Genomic DNA, 20,485 nt, shown 5'->3' with positions numbered 1-20,485 from the left:
CTGGATTCTTGTGTTTGAAAGTCAAATTTCTATTCAGCTCTGGTCTTTTTATCAAGAATGCTTGAAAGTCCTCTATTTCATTGAATGACCATTTTTTTCCCCTGAAGTATTTTACTCAGTTTTGCTGGGTAGGTGATTCTTGGTTTTAATCCTAATTCCTTTGACTTCTGGAATATCCTATTCCATGCCCTTTGATCCCTTAATGTAGAAGCTGCTAGATCTTGTGTTATCCTGATTGTATTTCCATAATACTTGAATTGTTTCTTTCTAGCTGCTTGCAATATTTTCTCCTTGACCTGGGAACTCTGGAATTTGGCTACAATATTCCTAGGAGTTTCTCTTTTTGGGTCTCTTTCAGGAGGTGATTGATGGATTCTTTCAATATTTATTTTACCCTCTGGTTCTAGAATATCAGGGCAATTTTCCTTGATAATTTCATGAAAGATGATGTCTAGGCTCTTTTTTTTGATAATGACTTCCAGGTAGTCCCATAATTTTTAAATTGTCTCTCCTGGATCTATTTTCCAGGTCAGTTGTTTTTCCAGTGAGATAATTCACATTGTCTTCTATTTTTTCATTCTTTTGGTTTTGTTTTGTAATTTCTTGGTTTCTCATGAAGTTATTTGCTTCCATCAGTTCTATTGTAATTTTTAAAGAGCTATTTCCTTCAGTGAGCTTTTGAACCTCCTTTTCTATTTGGCTAATTCTGCTTTTTAAAGCATTCTTCTCCTCATTGGCTTTTTGGACTTCTTTTGCCAATTGAGTTAGTCTATTTTTAAAGGTGTTATTTTCTTCAGCATTTTTTTTGGCTGCCCTTTAGCAAATTGTTGACTCACTTTTTATGATTTTCTTGCATTGCTCTCATTTCTCTTCCCAATTTTTCCTCCACCTCTTTTACTTGATTTTCAAAATCTTTTTTGAGCTCTTCCATGGCCTGAGACCACTGCATATATTTTTTGGAGGTTTTGGATGCAGAAGCCTTGACTTTGATATTTTCCTCTGATGGTATGCATTGTTCTTCCTCATCTGAAAGGATGGAAGAAAGTACCTGTTCACCAAGAAAGTAACCTTCTGTAGTCTTATTTTTTCCTCTTTTTTGGGCATTTTCCCAGCCAGTTACTTGACTTTTGAATCCTTTGTCAAGAGGAGGGAATATTCTAGGCACCTGTAAGTTCTCAGTTCCTCCAAGGTGGCACAATCAAGGGAGAAGAGTTTACTCCTCTCCTGGCCTGCGCTGTAGTCTGGGAGCTACTGCTAGCTTTTCTGCCCAGGATCTGCGAGTAGAGTTCCCTGTCCAGAGCCTACAACAACTTAACCACATCAGCACTTTTCCTCACTCCAGGACCACCACTCAGGGCTGAGATCTAGATCAGGGGCTCAATTCCCCTGGGGTCTTTAGGTAGAGGGCTCCAAAAATGGATGCTGCAGTGGCTGCTGCCAGCAGGGCTTGACTGTTCCCTTCTTACCCAGGTGAAAGAGCTTTCTTACTGACCTTTGAAGCTGTCTTTGTCTTTTGTGGGTTGAGAAATCTGGGAACTGCTGGGGATTCTGCCCCCTGAGGCCTGCTCCCATCCTGTCCCTGCCGTACGATGTGCACGGCCAAGGCTGGGCTGCGCTCTGCTCTGTGCCTGGTGCACTAGACCTTTCCTATCTGCCTTCCAGGCTGTCTTGGGCTGGAAATCTCTTTCACTTTGTTGTTTTGTGGCTTCTACTGCTCTAGAATTTGTTTAGAGTCATTTTTTACAGGTATTTTATGGGCTATAGGTGAGAGCTTTTACAGGTTTGTCTTTCTACTCCACCATCTTGGCTGTGCCCCCCTAGGAGGTTTATTTTTAAAAGATATTTTAACTTATCCTTTGGTTTCACATCCCCAAGATTTCTCAACTTGTTATTTCCCCCAGCCATCCTTTATGGAAAGAAGAAGAAAAATTATTCAAGAAACAGTAATGAACATCAAACAGTAATGGAGGGTTCCGCATTTGTGTTCCACTTCTGCCAGGAAGAAGGGAAACATCGTCTCATACCCATATTTCGGGTCAGAAGAGACCATGATCATTTTTGTAGCATTCTGTTTGAGTTTGTTGTTCTTCCCATTTGCATTGTGGGTAGGCATTTCATAAACTGACTTTGCATCAGTTTATATGTCTTCCCCTGCTTCTCAGTGTTCATCACATTCATTGTTCCTGTGCTTCTAGCACTGACATATAGTCCCATTATTTACGTGATACAACTTGCCTAACCACTCCCCAATTGGTGGACATTTATTTTGTGTGTCATTCTTGTTACTCCAGAAGGTGCTGGTGTTGATGCTGCTCATGCTTCTGCTGGGGTGGAGGGTGTGTGTGTGGGTGTGTGGGTGTGTGTGGGTGTGTCTTTGGCCTATATGAAGTGATCCATTCTTGCCATCACTTGTTAAGCACATTCCACCCTGGGCCAGGAGCCTGTTAATTTCCAAGCCTGTGGCCTTGATTTTCAAATCCTCTTCTCAGACACCATCTTTTTCACCCAGGTGATAGTTTAGAATGTCTTCTCCTTCAGGAAAAGCCAGAGCTATGTTGGGAAATCTAGGGCAGGTAGGGAAGGGGAGGTTGGTTTTCTGCCCAGTACTTCATGCAGGGTCTTTATCAGAGCTTTCTACATTCTTTCTGACTGTGTCATTTGTGGCCATGTGAATCATCGTAAATAATAGTCATCCAGTTTGTCAAGTCTTTTGAGGTTACCTGTCACAACTCGTGTATGTTCTCCACCCAAGAAAAAAGCATACTTCTCTGTGGGTAGCTACTCCAGTGCCTTAGTAGGAGGCCCTTACTAGAGGATTTGTCACTGGGTAACCGCTATGGAGTCACTGAAATCCAGCCTTGCAGGGGCAGAACACAGATCTGGAATCTCCATAGAGCATCAGCCTGTTTGGATGCATTGCTTAGTCTTTTTCTGAACCTTTGGTTTTTTCTTTTTTCCGAAAAGGAATGAAGGAGAAGTGGGGAACAACACGTTGAGAACCTTGGTGATGTGAAACCAAAACGTTGGTAAAGGTGTCTATGAAAAATAAACTCTCTGTGAGGTCAACTGCATATTTTTGCATACTATGCAGGCATCTCTCTTTCTGGAAACTGTTTGCCAAAAGCAGAGTAACTGCAGTGTTCCTTGGCTTGCTGTAATGAGTAGATGCCCCCTTTCAGAGTGTATAGCTCATTACGGTTCCAAATGTTTAGTGAGCTTCTTCCTCTTCTTCCCTGGGTGACATTTTTTTACCTTCTCATTTCCCTAGCATACATCAGGATTCCTCTCTGCCACTTCAGAGTCATTTTCTTAATGACCTCTTTTCCATTTTCTTTTTTAAAAAATGATTAATATTTTTCCCAATTACATGTAAAAACAATTTTTAACATTCGTTTTTTAAAATGTTGAGTTTCAGATTCTCTTCTTCACTTCCTTCCTTCTTCCCTCTGAGATGATAAGCAATTTGACACAGGTCATATGTGAGAAGTTGTGCAAAACATATTTTCATATTAGTCATGTTGTGAACAAAAACACAAACCAGAAAAACCCAAAACCCCCAAACCAAACAAACCAAGATAAAAGTAAAGTGAAAAATAGTACGCTTCAGTCTGCATTCAGACTCCATCAGTTCTTTCTCTGGAGATGAATAGTATTTTTTATCACAGGTTCTTTGGAATTGTCTTAGATCATTGTATTGCTGAGAATGGCTAAGTTATTCACAGTTAATGCTTGTACAGCATTATTCTTGCTCTGTAAAATGTTCTCCTGGTTCTACTCTTCAGTTTATGTAATCATCCTGCTCTTCATTTCTTATATCACAGTAGTATTCTGTCACAATCATATGCTACAACTTTTTCAACCATTCTCCAATTGATGGTCATCCCCTGAGTTTCCAGTTCTTGTCTACCACAAAAATGGATGTCATAAATATATTTGCACAAATAGTTCCTTTTCCCTTTATAAAAAAATCTCTTTGGGATATGGACCTAGTAGTGGTATTTGCTGGATCAAAGGGTACGTATGCATTGTTTTATAGCCCTTTGGACATAGTTCCACGTTGCTCTCCAGAATGGTTTGATCAGTTTATAACTCCACCAACAGTGCATTAGTGTCTCAATTTTCCCATATCCCCTCCAACATTTATCTTTTTGTGTGTATGTCATATTAGCTACTCTGATAGGTGTGAGGTGGTACCTCAGTCGTTTTAATTTGCATTTCCTTATCAGTAGTGATTTAGGACATTTTTTATATGACTATAGATAGCTTTGATTTCATCTGAAAACTGCTTGTTCATATCCTTTGACCATTTATCAATTGAGAAATGACTTGTGTTCTTATTAACATAAATCTGTTCTCTATATATTTGAGGAATGAGGCCTTAATTAGAGACAGTTGGTGTAAAAATTGTTTCTCAAATTTCTGCTTTCCTTCTTTTTAATCTTGGTTGCATTGGTTTTTTGTTTGTGCAAAAACTTTTTAGTTTAATATAATCAAAATTGTCCATTTTACATCTAGTAATGCTGTCTGTCTCTTGTTTGGTCATGAATTCTTCCCCTCTCCATAGATCTGACATACATACTATTCCTTACTCTCTTGATTTGCTCATGGTATCATCTTTTATGTTTAGATCATGGACCCGTTTTGATCTTATGTTGGTATAGAGTGTAAGATGATGGTCTATACTAGTTTTGGCCATACCGTTTTCCAATTTCCAACAATTTTTGTCAAATAGTGAATTCTTGTCCCAAAAGCTGGAGTCTTTGGATTTTTATATACTAGATTATTATGGTCATTTACTACTGAGTCTTGTGTACCTAATCTAGTCCACTGATCCACCACTCTATTTCTTAGCCAGTACCAGATAGTTTTGATGATTACTAGTTTATAATACAGTTTGAGATCTGATACAACTAGGCCACCTTCCTTCACATTTGTTTTCATTAATTCTCCTGATATTCTTGACTTTTTGTTCTTCTGGATGAATTTTGTCAGGATTTTTTCCTAGCTGTATAAAATAATTTTTGTTAGTTTGATATGTTACTGAATAAATTAATTTAGATAGGGTTATCATCTTTATTATGTTGACTCAGCCTTCCCATGAGGAATTAATATTTTTTCATTTTTTAGATCTGTTTATATGAAAAGCATTTTGTAATTGTCTTCATATAGTTCCTGGGTTGGCCTTGGCAGCTAACTCCCAAGTATTTTGTATTGTGTACAGTTTTTTTTACATATATATGCAGTTTAATAGGTTGATAAAATACAGAAATGCTAGTGATTTATGTGGGTTTATTTTATATCCTGCAACTTTATTAAAGTTATTAATTATTTCAATTAGTTTTTTAGTTGATTCTCTAAGTATACTACCATTGTATCATCTGCAAAGAGTGATAGTTTTGCTTCCCCATTGCCTAGTCTAATTCCTTCAATTCCTTTTTCTTCTCTTGTTGCTATGGCTAACATTTTTCTTTTTTTTAAAGTGAGAGTTTATTTTATTTTTTAAAATTAAATTATTTTATTTGTTTTCAATGTTTGACAATCACTTCCATATATCTTAGGTTTTTTTCCCCTCTCTCCCTCTGATTCTCCTCCTCCCTACCCACTTTCTTCCTGAGACAGCGTACAATCTTATATAGGTTCTACACGTATTTTCCTATTAAATATGTATTGCATAGAAGGATCAAAATGAATGACAAACCATAAAGCAAAACATAACACAAAAGAAAATGGTCTGTTTGTATCTGCGATCCAGTTCCATAGTTCTTTTTCTGGATGGGGAAGACATTTTGCCTCAAGTGTCCATTGGAAATTTTTTAAGTCCATGCATTGCAATAAAGTATTGAGTCTACCAGAAAAATTCCTCTCACACTGTGGTTGTTGCTGTGTACAAAGTTCTCCTGGTTCTGCTCCTTTCACTCAACATCAGTTCATATAAATCCTTCCAGGCCTCTCTGAAGTCTTCCTGTCCATCATTTCTTATAGCACAGTAGTATTCCATTACATTCATATACCACAACCTGTTCAACCATTCCCCAATTGATGGGCATCCCCTTGATTTCCAGTTTTTGGCCACCATGAAGAAAGCTGCTATAAATATTTTTGTACATGGGGGACCCTTTCCAATTTTTGTGATCTCTTGGGGATACAGTCCTAGAAGCGATATTGCTGGGTCAAAGGGTGCGCACATTTTTGTAGCCCTTTGGGCATAGTTCCAAATTGCTCTCCAGAATGGTTGGATCAGCTTACAGCTCCTAGTGTTCCAACTCTCCCACATCTTCTCCAACATTTATCATGTTCCTGTTTTGTCATGTTAGCCAGTCTGATAATTGTGATGTGGTATCTCATCAGTTTTGATTTGCATCTCTCTAATCAAAAGTGAGTTAGAGCATTTTTTCGTATGACTATAAATAGTTTTGATTTCTTCTTCTGAAAACTGCCTGTTCGTATCCTTTGATCATTTATCAGTTGGGGAATGACTTGCATTCTTGTACATTTGACTCAGTTCTCTATATATTTTAGAAATGAAGCCTTTATCACAGACACTTGTTGCAAAAATTCTTTCCCAGTTTTCTGCTTCCCTCCTAATCTTGATTACATTGGGTTTGGTTGTGCAAAAACTTTTCAGTTTAATATAATCAAAATTATCCATTTTGCACTTCATAATGTTTTCTGTCTTTTGTTTAGTCAAAATTTTTTCCATTCTCCGTAAATCTGATAAATACACTATTGCTTGCTCCACTAATTTGTTTATAGTATCAATCTTCATACCTAAATCTTGTACCCATTTGGACTTTATTTTTGTGTATGATGTCAGGCATTGGTGTATGTTACCTAGTTTTCCCAGCAGTTTTTGATGAATGGTGGGTTCTTATCCCAGAAGCTAGGGTCCTTGGGTTTATCAAACAGTAGATTGCTGTATTCATTGACTACTGTGTACCTAACCTATTCCACTGGTCTACCCCTCTAAACCACTTTTTCTTTAGACATGAGAAAGTCTTTCAAATAATATTGTGTATTCCCCAAATAATTACAAGCCTGGGACGAATAGTTCACAAACCAATGATCCATCCTGAACTTACATTCTAAATTAAACCATTTGGATATACACATCAGCACTGACCATTTGGCTGTACATAATTAGGTAAACAAACTTGGCAGAAGCACACAGTCAAAAAGTAAAAATATGTTAGGACTGGTAAAACTGATAAGGATCTTTGGGGCATTTTGTTTAGTTCCTTATTTTGTAGATCCTGAAACAGACTCAGAAATTTAGGAGTAGCTCAAGCCAGGACATAGAATGAGGCTAAAACCTAGGTCTCCTGTAATAAATGCATTATGTGCACGTCTTACAATTTATGACGTTAGTTTTCTTAAACATATGAGTTAGTCTTTTCACCTGCATATCTGTGGGTGTATGTGGGATCTTGCATGTGCCCCCTCCCCCCCACATCCCACATATCTTTAGTCTGTCTTTTTTCTTTTTCTTTTGTTGAAGGCAGAATTACAGGACAGTGGGGAGGAAACATGTAGGAGGAAGCATAGCTAGTCTAAGAAAAGCCATGTGTGATTCTAATATTCTTGGAAGAATGAGAAAGATAACACAGAGGAAGAAGAGGGCTTAAAGACTGGGTCTTGAAGTTGATAAATAACATATGTGTGTGTACACACACACACACACACACATACATATATATATATATACACATAAATACACATATATACACACATATGTAGTTATCTGCTTGGCTTCCCTAAGAATCTAGGTAGACAAGTCAGAAAGTATTTGAGAAAGGGTTGCTTAATCCATTGGTTAATGGAGGGTGGGAGAGCTTGGACAAAGTCTCCTGACTAACCTTAGTCTAAGCCATTCTGGCTTTTTTGTTTGGAAACTCATCCTACCAGTTCTTCCCAGAGCCTCCTGTTGATGTCATGGGGGTTGTATCCCTCAGAGCCATGGAGCCATGTGTTGGGCCAGATAAAGGGGGTGCAAGATGTCTGCCTAAAGGGAAGACACGTTACTCTTCAGGGACATCATATGAGTCATTTGTTGTTGTTTAAGGTTTAAGAAGCTGGCAAATGATATGTTTGAAAGGAAAGTTTTAATAGAATATGAGAAGTCAAGTAGTTCTGAAGTGGGAGAGGGTGTGACAGCTGCCAATTTAAAAAAAAATGTGTTTTGGCTATCTTAGGCGAGTTTTTGTTTTCACTGTTTCCTAAGAAGGTGGAAGAGATGTTCCTAGGAGGTAGCTGGCTCTTATGGGATACTAAAAGGAAATTTGTGCATCTAGAACCCTCTGTGACTGGCATTTTGATCTTTGCATAGCACTCGCCCACTTCATATACATGTACAGGTCTCTTTTTCCCTAGTTAAGAAATTAACACATTAAGAACTCCAGGCATCCAGAGTTTAGGCTCCAGAGCTGAGCACCCTTTGCATACTACTTTTGCCCAGCCTATCTCCCCTTCTCCAAGCTTGGGAGCCCAAAGAGTTTGGATATTGGCTTCCTTTATAACTCTTTTTGAGGCATGGCTCCTTGCTTGTTAATGATTCAGTTTCACCTGTCTTGTTTCCAGGCCTATAAATAGTCCTGCTTTCCATGGAAATATCCCCTTGGGTTTCCCTCACCCACAGCATTACACCTGTGTTTCTGTTCAGGTGATTTTCTGTTAGCCTGCCTAATAGACTTGAGGTGAGGATGGGGCTGAGGAGGGATCAGGGCACCTCTAACCTAAAGTAGCATGACTTAATGGAGATTGATGTCCTTTATCTCCTGTGCTCATTTTGTGGTACAGGTGCAAATGAGCTCATTGGAATGATCACAGAGGCAAGCAGCAGGCAGTCACTAGGAGAGGGGTCATCGCCTGGAGAATACGAGCTGGGCCAGTTATTTCTTTGAAATTACCCTGTGCATGATTTCTGAAGGTTAATTTGCAGACTAGTTAATATTTGAGAAACAACTGCTAAGCTCCAATTTTAGGTCACCTTTCTGTCTTCTCTAGCTTCAGTTTTATTTGCTAGGCCCTTCTTTGCTGAATTTCTTTCTTGTTCATTGTCTATCCTTCTCTCTTTATTAAATTTGGAAAGTCATCTACTCATGACTTAGAAAATACATTTTTTAACAGGTAAGTGACTTCATTTCTTTTTGTTTGAAAGAAAAAGGGATGAATTTCTCATAATGGTTTACTATTTTCCTCTCCCCATTGTTTGTGCTCTGAGCCTGTATGCTATTATTTAAATAAACCAAGTCATGCTTTTTTTCAGCGAAGTTCCTCTCTTCTCTCCAACTCCTTTGTATCATTTCCTTAAAATACTTATCATCTACTAGTGTAGGCTGACAGTTTAGCTACCATTTCCTTTGATAATATGCATGATTTACTCTTCTCAGTCCCAGATACCTCCATTAAAAACCCTATCTTGTCATGGTTCCTAAAGCTTATTCCCCCTGAGTCTGAGCTCTGGTAGGTGCTATAAAGTTGGAAAGACTTTGAATATTAACCTGAAGAAAAAATTGTGTTTGACATCCGAAGAGTACCCTAATGAAATCTGGAAAAGCTTATGGCCAGAAGAAAGGCTGCCATGGATGGCCTCAGGTACTAGATGGAGTTAAGATCTGACTTGGTGAAAGGAGTACACCAGTGAAATAAATCATTAAAAAGTATGGAAGTAAACATCCTGAATGCTCATCTTTCTTTAAGTAAGCTTAGTCATTGGCAGGAAGACCTGAATTCAAATTCAGCCTCAGATGCTAGTTGTATGACCCTGGGCAAGTTACTTAACCTCTTTGCCTCTGTTTCCTCATCTGTAAAATGGAAATAGTAACAGTACCTACCTTGTAGCATTGTTGCAAGGATTAAATGAGATAATATTTGTAATGTGCTGGCACATGGTAGACACTATATAAATTCTTATTATCCCTCCTTTCCCCCATTGATACTTACTAAGGGTATCGCAAAACAAAGAAGAGATGAGAATGCTCAGCACCAGAATTATCAGACTGAGAGCATTTATGAATATAACTGATAAAAGAAAGGAAGGATGGTTCTGTTCTCTTTTTCCCATGTGAGTTAATTTATCTACATGTCCACAACACTAGCATACAGAAATCTGGCACTTTCTCTTTCACTCCTGTTTAACAAACATTTGTTGAGCGTCTATTCTGCATAAGGCACTGTGCTAAGATAAGTGGACTCAGGTCCTGACTGAATCTAAACAAGTGGCAAGATCAATTCTACAAGTAAGCTTTGTTAACATGGGAAAACTCGATGAATGCAAAAGAGTTCAGTCACTGTGCTCTGAAGTCTGAAGAGAGTTTTCTAAGATGGCCACTTGAACAGGGGAAGATGAAGAAACAGCATCAGATGACTGATGATGGAGAAAGCCAGTGAAATGATGTCACTTCAGCTCCAGAACTGCTCAGAGTCAGCCAGAAGCCCACAAGCAGTAGGAAAGGGGGCACAGTCAGTGCAGGCAAACAGGCTGGTTGCCTGCCCATGCTACCAGCCAGGCCAAAGTTACATGTAGCTGGCAGAAGAGGAAAGCCTACAAGAAAGCCCTAGGAAGCCCCCAGAAGCAGCAGAGACCTAGAAACCACACCCCTCTCTTGTTCATAATATATTGGAGGCCCAGGAGAGTTAGGTGATCTGCCTAACATCACACATTGAGGCACATCTATCACCATATATATCACAGTGAAGTGTACAGGAGTTCAGCTCTGAAAACTTAGCAGTGCTTAGGAAGTTCATTTCCTTTATAGTTTTCCAAGTTCAGAACATTTATCATTACTCCAAGACTGCTAGCTTCTCAGTGTGCTTGATTGGAAATAAGGAGCTGAGGGAGGATTGGGGAGGTGTTGACAGATGTCAAATGATAAAAATAGCTAATTCCTGTTCTTTGGTGGCCTGAGATCTAATAAAAGAGATATATAGACAATGGGTAGACAGTATACACAAGAGAGCATACAGAGGACTACAAAGATATGTATACAACATCCAAGACAAAAGCTTCTCTATACCTCACTGGGTAAAAGTTCTTATTCAAAAAGAGCAATAATAAAGAATTATTTAAACATCTCCTACAGATACCACAGTGTAATTGAAATCATTTAGACTGTTGTTTTTCTTAGGGGTCATCCCCTAGGAAAAGAGTGTGACTACACAGTAAACTTTACAAAGAGTCCTTAATGTGGGGGAGCTGGAATCCTGAAAATGGAAATGTTTGGTGATTAAAGAGTGGGTAAAAAGTTTTATAGCTGTGTTCACATAGTTCCAGAATTTGTCTTGGCAGGTAGACTACTAAGTATTTTATATCGTCTAGATTTATTTTAAATGGAATTTCTCTATCTCTTGCTTCTGGTCAGTGATCATTTCTAAGCAGATAATTGTTACATCTTTTTATCCAGCTCATACTTATTACATCTCCAATTGATGGAACATTCTGAACTAGATGTATAGTAGACATCTTAAACTCAACATGCCCAAACTAAATTCATTATTTTTCCCCAGATCCTCCCTCTTCCTAATTTTTCTGTCACTATAGTATTGCACCATCCTCTGAAGCCCCCAGACTCTCAACCTAGGTGTTATTCTCAACCCTTTTCCTCCTCCCCCTACATGCATTCAGCTGCCAAGTCTTGTCAGTTTTCTATAGCATCTGTTGTATACAACCCTTTCTCTCCCCTGACATTGCCACTTCTGAGGTACAGGCCTCACACCTGGACCATGACAGGAGCCTGCTGGTTGGTATGTCAGCTTCAAGTCTCTTGTCCACTTGGCTAACAAAGTGAACCTTCCTAAAGCTGTAGTCTGATGGAGATACACACATGCAGTCTGTCTGTCTGTCTGTCTGTCTGTCTCTCTCTCTCTCTCTGCCCCCTCCTCCCCTTGACATCCATGATCAAATATACGTCTTCTGCATAGGGAGTGCCATTCATTCACTGTTCCCCATGCCTGGGACTGTCTTCCTTCTCATCAACACCTCCTGGTTTCACTAATTTCTCAGTCAAATTTTCGCCTTCTGCATTTTTAAATATATTGATTTATGGCCAGTCAAGGGCACTTGGACATTGCAGCACATCAAACCTGCTGAAACCCTCTGGTTGCCTGCAAGCAGTGAGATCCCTTTATGCTTTCAGAATGGGTGCCATAACTGGTAGATTACTTTGCTCGTAGCTATCATGCATCTTGTCCATATACTTTTAACCCTTTACAGAAGGAGGCATGATTCACAAGCCAGTGCTTTTAAGACAAGAAGAGAAAATGAAAGAAGTTGACCTCAGCCCATCTCGTTTTGTTTTGTTTCATTTTTGTATTATAGTCTGATTAGAACTATAATTTGTTTTCAATGGTCACGAGGCAGTCAGACTTATTAAGGGTTTCCTACAAATTCTCCCCAATGGAAAGCTGCAAAAGGAAGCAAGATGTAGGCTGAAGCTTCGTGTAGTTACAGATGCATTTTCAATGTGGAACAGCACTAAAGGCCAAATACATGGCCACTGTTTGCCTGGGAACTCTGTAATCTGGACAATTTATTAATTTTAACAGCTGGGCAAACAGTCACAAATATTTGTTAAGTCCCTGCCTTTGTCAGCCCTGGTGCTTGCTGGACCCTTGGAATGCACTGATACAAGGGAAATTGATTTGGCCTTCAGGGTGCTTCCATGGCGGGGGGTTCCTCTGGAAGGTGTACATTGGTATCACCAGAGTGGTAGCCTGATGCTACCTGAGCCCTTCAGGCTTGCTCAGGTATTTATTGTGCAGTGAGGTTTAAAAAAGCTCTGTCTTAAATACTGACAGTAATCTTTTTGTTTTCCTACTCATAGTGGTAGTCGCTCCTCCAAAACCTTCAAGCCAAAGAAGAACATTCCAGAGGGTTCTCACCAGTATGAGCTCCTGAAACATGCAGAAGCCACCCTCGGGAGCGGCAACCTGAGGACAGCTGTCATGCTTCCGGAGGGCGAGGACTTAAATGAGTGGGTTGCAGTGAACAGTAAGTGGATGCTCTCATCTCTCACTCTCCCATTCACTACTGTGAACATGTGGCTTTGCACTGGACTTTCTTTAATAGGATTTTGTCCTTATGATGTGTTTAGGAACAGATGCCTGAAGTTTCTTACCCGCTGCAAAATAGCAGTTGTCTGAAAGTGTGCTTCAGATTTGAAATTAGATAGCTATGTTACAAAGATGAATTACGTGCATGGCAGGTACTTGTAGTTTCTTGGTGGGGGGATGAGGGAGCAATGTTTTTTTCAAGCACAGAATGGTGATGTTTTTGATGGATGATGGTGAAATGATGTGAAGAAAGGATAGAGATGTAAGGGAGTTAAGTGTAGAGGTTACTTAAGTTTCATGAATGAATTGATTTTCTTTTTACCTCATAGAAATTGGTGTGAGCCTTGTCACAATAAAACTCAGTCCAGTCAAAGGAGGAACTTGAATTATCTAATCTCTAAATTAGGAAAAGCACTACAATAAAATAATATTATGATTTGAATGAGAGTAGTGAGTCTGTTGACAGTGTTGTTGTCCACTGAGAGTTTGTGGGAATTGCAAAGATTGTCAGGAGATGGACAGGTAGAGAAAGTGAAATTTGGAACTAAATTCCCCCAAATGGAATCATAAAATCTCTAAGTAACTCTGAAGCAGTTCATTGATTTGCGCATGGACAGCATGCAGCATGGACACCCAGATCAGTCAGAGCCAAGGTACAGATCTCCTACAGTGCTGTTCTTGGGTTCGTGATTTGCTTCACTGGGAGGACTCCCAGCCGTCATGCTTCTCATAGCCGTCTTCTTTGTCCTGTAACAGAAATGTTTATGTTTATGACCTCTTAACTTAGATGAGAACTTCCTTTAAAATGGAGCTGGTATGGTCTCCTGGACTTTGTGTCTAGTAGGTGCCTGGTAATGTGTGAGAATTTCCTCTCCCTTGGAAAGGATTTTGTCCTTCTTCCCACTTGGAGAAATGTGGATAGAGTAGAATTCCTACTTACATTCAACGCATGTATTGTAGACCATTTATGCATAGACCAGTGAGCTGGGTGCTGGGGAGTCCAATGGCTGAGTACAATATATATATACCTCCTTATAAGACCAAGTGACATGTCGTCCTGTATGAGAAAGGTGAAAGACAAATGCTATGCTGAGTCCCAAAGGGAAGGGAAAGGATTGCTTCTTAGGGGATATCAGAGACTCATGCAGGGGGTCATTTATTCTGACCAGAAAGCAGAGTGAGCATTTCCACAGAGTTGTTAGTTCCCCATTCTAGGTGAAGAATCAGAGCCTCCAAGGTGGGGTATCTATGGAAAAGAGATTAGTGAAAGTGTTTGTGGAGCGGGACAGTATGACACAAACCTGGAAAGTTAAGGTGAAGCCAGACTAGGTTTTGGAATCTGTGAATGCTAGGCTTAGGCATTTGAATTTGATTTAAAATTTGTTGAAGGGTTTAAGCAAAGGAGTAGATCCATTTTGCCCTGTGCACAAGTTAAGATAAATTTTAATACCATATACTTTAAAGGATTAATTGGAGGCTGGAGACTGGTTAGGGGGCCACTGAGAAAGTTTGGAAGGAAGTGGAAATAGAAAGGAAGGGATAGGTTGGAAAAGTAATGCAGAAGTTTTATTGGATAGGACTTAAAAATTGATTGTGGGTAGGGGATGAGAGGAAAAAAAGGTGAAAGATTGAACATCAAGGTATTGAACATGTGACTAGGCAGTGGTGATTTGAGTAATTAAAAACAAAGAAGTCAGAAGGGAGAGTAATTTTAGGTAAAAAGATACGACTGTGGTTTTTAAATACATTGAAGTATTGGTTGGAGCATCCAGCTAGAGATACCCAGTTTTAAATGTTGATCTGTGGCTCCTCAGACATTTCAGACCTAGCAGGAGAGAGGATAAAGCTGTGAGGGTGAATGAGATAATCAGGGTAGATGGGAAGAGGGTTGGGGACAGAGCCTTGGGGAGAACCTAAGGGCTGGGAAAAGGAAAGGAGGCTGGTTAGGAATCAGAAGAAAAACTGGAGTGTGTAATGTCTTACAATCCACAGGAACAGTGTGGTTACAAGCATACAACTGGAGAGAAAGAAAGATGGAGAAGGATTGAGCAAAAGGCATTGAAGGTAGATTTGATGACAAGGCAGCCCCAGGTCATTGGTGTCCTTTTGAGAAAACAGTTCAGTAATATGGCAGGGTTGGAATCCAGATTGCAGAAGAGTGAGGTGGGAGGAAAAAATAGAAGTTGGTCAGTAAAAAGGAGCAGGCCGAGGAGATGGGAGGTGTAGAAGAATCAGAGGAGGACTGAGCATGTGTTTAGGCAGATGGCACAGTGCCAGTGGATTTGCAAGGATTGTAGATGCCTCCATGAGAAAGGAGGCAGGAAAGAAAGGGCAGAGAGTAGTCAACTTACTCAAAAATTCTGAGATTTGGAGGAGGCAAATTGAGGGAAGTCATGCTAGGCTGGCTCTGTCTTTTGAGTGAAACACATCTAGATTGTCTGCAGGCAGAATGAGGGCTTGGAAGAGGGAGGCATTAGAGATCTTTACAGATCAGCTAGTCAGGCACCAGCATTTATAGGTGCTGAGGCTAAGACCCAGAGAGGTGAAATCATTTGCCAAAGTCAGATGGAAGTTAGTGGCAAAGATGTCTCCTGATTTTCATTTGGTGCTCTCTTCAGACTCAAAAGAGTTTAAATGTTGGGCCTGGAATAGCATTAGGGGCTGAAGGCAAATGGGGAAATGTTGATGTCCACGTAGTTGGCTGGAGATGTTCAAGGCACGCCTCTTGTGCATGTCGGACTGTTTGGCTGCTGTAGTCTTTTCCAGCGTGATTCTGTGATGGATCTGTGATTTTGTTCCTTTGGAAGCTGCCTCCCCCTGGTGCAGTGGGTAGCGCACCAGGCCTGGAGTCAGGAGGATTTGAATTCAAATCCGACCTCAGATACTAACTGCGCAACCCTGGGCAAGTCATTTAGTCCTGTTTGCCTCAGTTCCTTATCTGTAAAAAAGAAACTGGAGAAGGAGATGGAAAGCCACTTAAGTATCTTTTCCAGGAAAACTCCACATGGAGTCATGAAGTCTCAGACACAAATAAAATGTCTGAACAACAACAGGTCCTCTGACAAAGCTTCTGGTACATCTGGGCCTTCCTTCCAGGGTCACTCTTATTTCTGTGTTCCACCAAGTTTGCCATGGACAGTGTGATGGAGGCCTTGTTTGTTTTTCCTCGCCTGGAAGATATAGTTTTTGAAAGACTTCTTATTCCCTACTAGTGCCATTTCAATAGATAAAAGTAACAAGCTCATTTTAAAAAATGATTATAGTGTTTTCTGTCATTGAGCTTCTTATGATCAAGATATTTGGAGTGGAACATGTCTTTGAAAAGGATTATATGTTGGGAAAATTACTTTGATTTTTTGTAAGTATTGCCATTTTATTGAAGAAAACCTTATTTATGATAGCAGTCACATAAGCCCACAAAAATAATAAAAGATTTTTCTAACTTTATCTCAAAGGGCTATCCAAAAACAGTGCTTATAGATACATTATATAGACATTAACTGTCTCTCTGTAGACCTGACGAGCAGACATTGCGGAATTTAAACTAGACGAGGTGCCACTTGTTGCTTTATTTCAGACTGTGATGACTGTGCCGTCTGGGTTACTATTTCCATCCTCATTTAGTTCATAAAGCTGAGGGGGGAAAACGTATTTGACACTTGAGGAAAACAAAAGGTATTGGGATGAATGTGATTAAAATTTAATTTAACTTTTCTCTTCATTTCCTTTCCATGAACTAACTCTTGAAATACTTTACAGCTGTGGATTTCTTCAACCAGATCAATATGCTTTATGGGACCATCACCGACTTTTGCACTGAGGAGAGCTGCCCTGTGATGTCAGCTGGCCCAAAGTAAGTTATGTGGGACCATTACTCAGTGGATCTTTTCTCTATTTCATTACCCTTGGGAGAGTGAAACATGTTAAACATCAAGACAAAAGAGAAATGCTTAAGTCTGTGTGACTATTCCTAGTCATGTTAGTCTCTTGCTCCAAAACTTGCTGTGACTTTTTTTGGGTTGCTAAATGCTTTAAATTTAAACTCCTAAGTCTGCATTCAGGGGCCTCCATGCCTTGTCCTTGGCCTGAACCTGCCTTTCCAACTTTGTCTCCTGCTATGGGGTGTGGTGGAAAGAATGTAGACTGAGGCTTAGCTCTGCCTGGCAGCACCTCTGGGCACCCCTGCTCCCTCCTCTGCGAAATGGTGGCTGTTGGACAAGGTGACTTGGGAGCTAAGCTGGGTTTCAATGACTGTGTTCTCCCTCCCTGCCACCACTGTTGGGGCAGAGGAAAATTTCATGCAATTAGAAAAATACTTTTTAGACTAAGCCATGGAACAGTTTGCAGTTGCCAATGCAATTTGAATGAAGTATATTAACAAAATTCACAAATTTTTCTCTGGGAGATTTGCAGAAATAGTTGGGACACTTGGAAAAATCATAGAGCAAAATAGAATCCCTTTAAAGTTATTTTTATATCCTGCCAATGGAATGTACTCGAGGGCACCAGGGCCATTTCAGTTTTATCTTTTTTTCCGTGGGCCTCTTGAAGTGCTTTGCATCGTGCTCAGTAAATGTTGAACTGAGTCGGATGCTCCACTTCCTGTGAATACAGGACTCCTGCTAATCTTCCTTAAGCAATAGAGGACTTCCTTCAGAGAATTACTTTAAGCATAAACTAATAAATCATCAGGAAAAAGTGCTAACTTTTCCTAGAGTTCATACTTCTTGGTAATTACCTATTTCTCTCCAAGAAAACTAAGTTCACTCTACCGTAGATAGCACTGTCAATGAAAGAAGTCAATGAAATATTCTTTAGGACTGAAATTTCCCTGCTGCTTCTTTTCATTACTCCTTTCTGACCGTCACCTACAAGTTACATCATGGTATGTTTCTTCTGGAGTTCTTCTGTGGTGTACCAGGTGTGGAGGGGAAAGTGTAGGGGTTGGTGTTTGATACCTTGTGATAAGGGAAGACAAGGGGTGGGGCCATCTCCAGGCATCCTGATACGTGTCTGGCCGCCAGAGCCAGATGGCTCCAGAGGAGAGAAGGAGACTGGTCCACCCACTTCAGTCCAGTTCACTTGCAAGTCCTGATGTAAAGTTCCTGTTAAAGAATGAATGACAAGGGTGACTAGAAATAACAAAGGAAAACCAGAGAGAGGAGTCCTAATGTGGAGATGTGGGGCTTGAGTTCAAATTTGTGTCCTCTTGGGCAAGTTGTTGAAGCTCTCTGTGTCCGAGTTTCATTGTCTGCAAGATGAGGCATGCCTCCTCAGGTGTCTCCAGCTCTGCATCTTTGGTCCTTACTGAATACATAAAAATGGCTTGCCTGATTTTCAGACCTGCCCAGTCTCCTGATGGGCACTTGCTCTTCACTAGCAGTTTTGCTTCAGAGTTCCCTCAGTCTAAGATGAGATGCGATTTATTTGGCATCGTTTTTACTTTGCAGAGTCAGAACATTTTGCCTCGCAGTTGAAACATTTTTTAGGAGAGGTGCCTGGAAGGACACTGGAACATCAATTTTAGGACATCTAAAAGCCATTCATTGCCTTCCGTGACTGCTTGAACAGTTTAGGTCGTGTTTGTCAGCCTCTTTAAATAGTTCTGCCTTCTCAGCAGGATAACTAAGCTATTTCCCTTTCCTTGTCTTTTCTCTGGTCTCATGCTCCGTGACTTTGAGAAAGCAGAATAACCTTTGTCTTGATAAAGAACAAAAATTTGGACTTATGCAATGATTTGTTCTAATCCTATATTTTTAATAAATTTAAAATTTTTATCTTTGTTGCCTAAGGAGGTTGTAGGCTTGGGCAGTTTTCCATTTAAGTGTGGCCTTTTGAAAGGTAATGGGTTCGTTCAATAACAGATTGCCTACAGAGGGTATTAGGCAGTTGACTCGGATCTCGAGAACAGGCCTATTTGGTGTGAGATAGCGGGTGTGTCAACCTTCTAACATTAGTCCTATCAGTACTACTGTATGTGGGTGTTTGGACTCATCTTCAGTTTATCTCTGGAAGCAGGTATTTGTCTTCCTGCCATTCAAATATCCTGCTAGGGTTTTCTGAACATACATTTTGGAAATTAAAAAGCACCTGCTACTTAACGAGAACAGGTTTCATTTAATTGGGAAGCCATATTTCTGTGCCTCAGAACTGTGTGCACATGAGCATCGTCTAGGTTGTATTTATCTTGTTACTCTCCCCTTTCTCCTTTCACTGGTGTCCCTTCTAAAGTATTTTCAAAACTGGGCTTTTTCTTTTCTTAGATTTGCCTTAAACGTTAGGAGAGACTTGGTTTTGACTTATCCATTTGGTGGTATCATTTACTGGTAAGGCACAAATAGCATTATGATCAAAACCAGTGGCTGGATGTCAGTTGCTTAGCATCAACACCAGGTGAGAGAGACTGAGTGTTGTGATGGTCTGGGGGCTTTCTTAGGACTATTGCTTCAAACTATTATTATTTAAAATATCATCACATAAAGAAAGGGGAGCATGCTTTTGTGAAGTATCACTTCTCTGGCCTCTGAGATGAATAGAATACCAAGAGTTTATTGATAGTAGGATAATGCAGATATTCTTCAAGATGAGGGGAAGCAAAACAACCCAGCTCCCTCACAGTACTTCCACAGGAATTTGATTTTTTTAAGGCATCAGGCCAAGAATCAGGAAATCCAAGGAGCAAACTACAGTAACTGGATTTTGCCAGCCCAGATACACATAAAGATACATCTCCCTGATGTCCTAGTCCTCTTCAAGAACAAAGGACAAACCCAACCTGTGAGGAGTTTGAGCTGCCTGAATGGGGACCCAGCTGGTTGGGTCACTCAGCTCAATGCCTCTGCCTTACAAAGAAAAGTAAATTTTGACGACTGAAAGCTGCCTAGCTAACTTGGGGTTTACTGGCTGGATCTCTTTCTCACTGACCAAGCCTTAAACCCATTTCACTCTGGAGCTCATAGATTAGAGCACAATTAGGTCCCTGCCCAAGCACCACTTCCTGGCTATTTTCTGGGCCCTCTTGGCTCATAGTGAATGTAAATAATAACTGTTTCTCTTTTGGCTAGCAACCCTGGGGGTCTTTCCCTCCCCCTCCTTTTTTTTTATTAAAGGGGCTATCCCTTGATTGACTTCTTAAAGAGACCTATTCACTGAATAGGCATTACCTTACTCAAAGTGAGAATCCAAAAACAACCTTCTAAAAGAGCCAGGGTCTCTTACCGCCTCCTGGGCCATCTCCAGTCATCCTGATGAGTATCTGGCCACTGAACCCTGACGGCCCGGGAGGAGAAAGTGAGGGTGGTGACCTTGCACAGCCCTCCCTCACTCAAAGTCAGCTGCAAGTCATGTCATTATCTCCCTGATGTCATGGTCCTCTTTAGAGAATGAAGGAGAAACATAACATAAAGAGACAGCTAGAAGTCTGTGGACACTAAGGGAT

The 20,485-nt window shown here is 40.2% G+C and overlaps 1 protein-coding gene across 1 annotated transcript in view; it reads left to right on the top strand.

The window, feature by feature from the left end:
- MOB1B (MOB kinase activator 1B) overlaps positions 1-20,485 on the top strand; it is a 53,681-nt gene that overhangs the window by 26,679 nt on the left and 6,517 nt on the right. Inside the window, exons 2-3 of the mRNA XM_072624449.1 lie at positions 12,819-12,985; positions 16,807-16,900. Of these exons, the coding sequence (XP_072480550.1) occupies positions 12,819-12,985; positions 16,807-16,900 (261 nt within the window). The remainder of the gene's footprint in view (positions 1-12,818; positions 12,986-16,806; positions 16,901-20,485) is intronic.

Source organism: Notamacropus eugenii, chromosome 7 (genome assembly GCF_028372415.1).
Source record: "Notamacropus eugenii isolate mMacEug1 chromosome 7, mMacEug1.pri_v2, whole genome shotgun sequence".
NCBI classification, from domain to species: Eukaryota; Metazoa; Chordata; class Mammalia; order Diprotodontia; family Macropodidae; genus Notamacropus; species Notamacropus eugenii.
The sequence above is the reverse complement of the archived record's forward strand: the minus strand, read 5'-3'. Positions and strand labels throughout refer to the sequence as shown.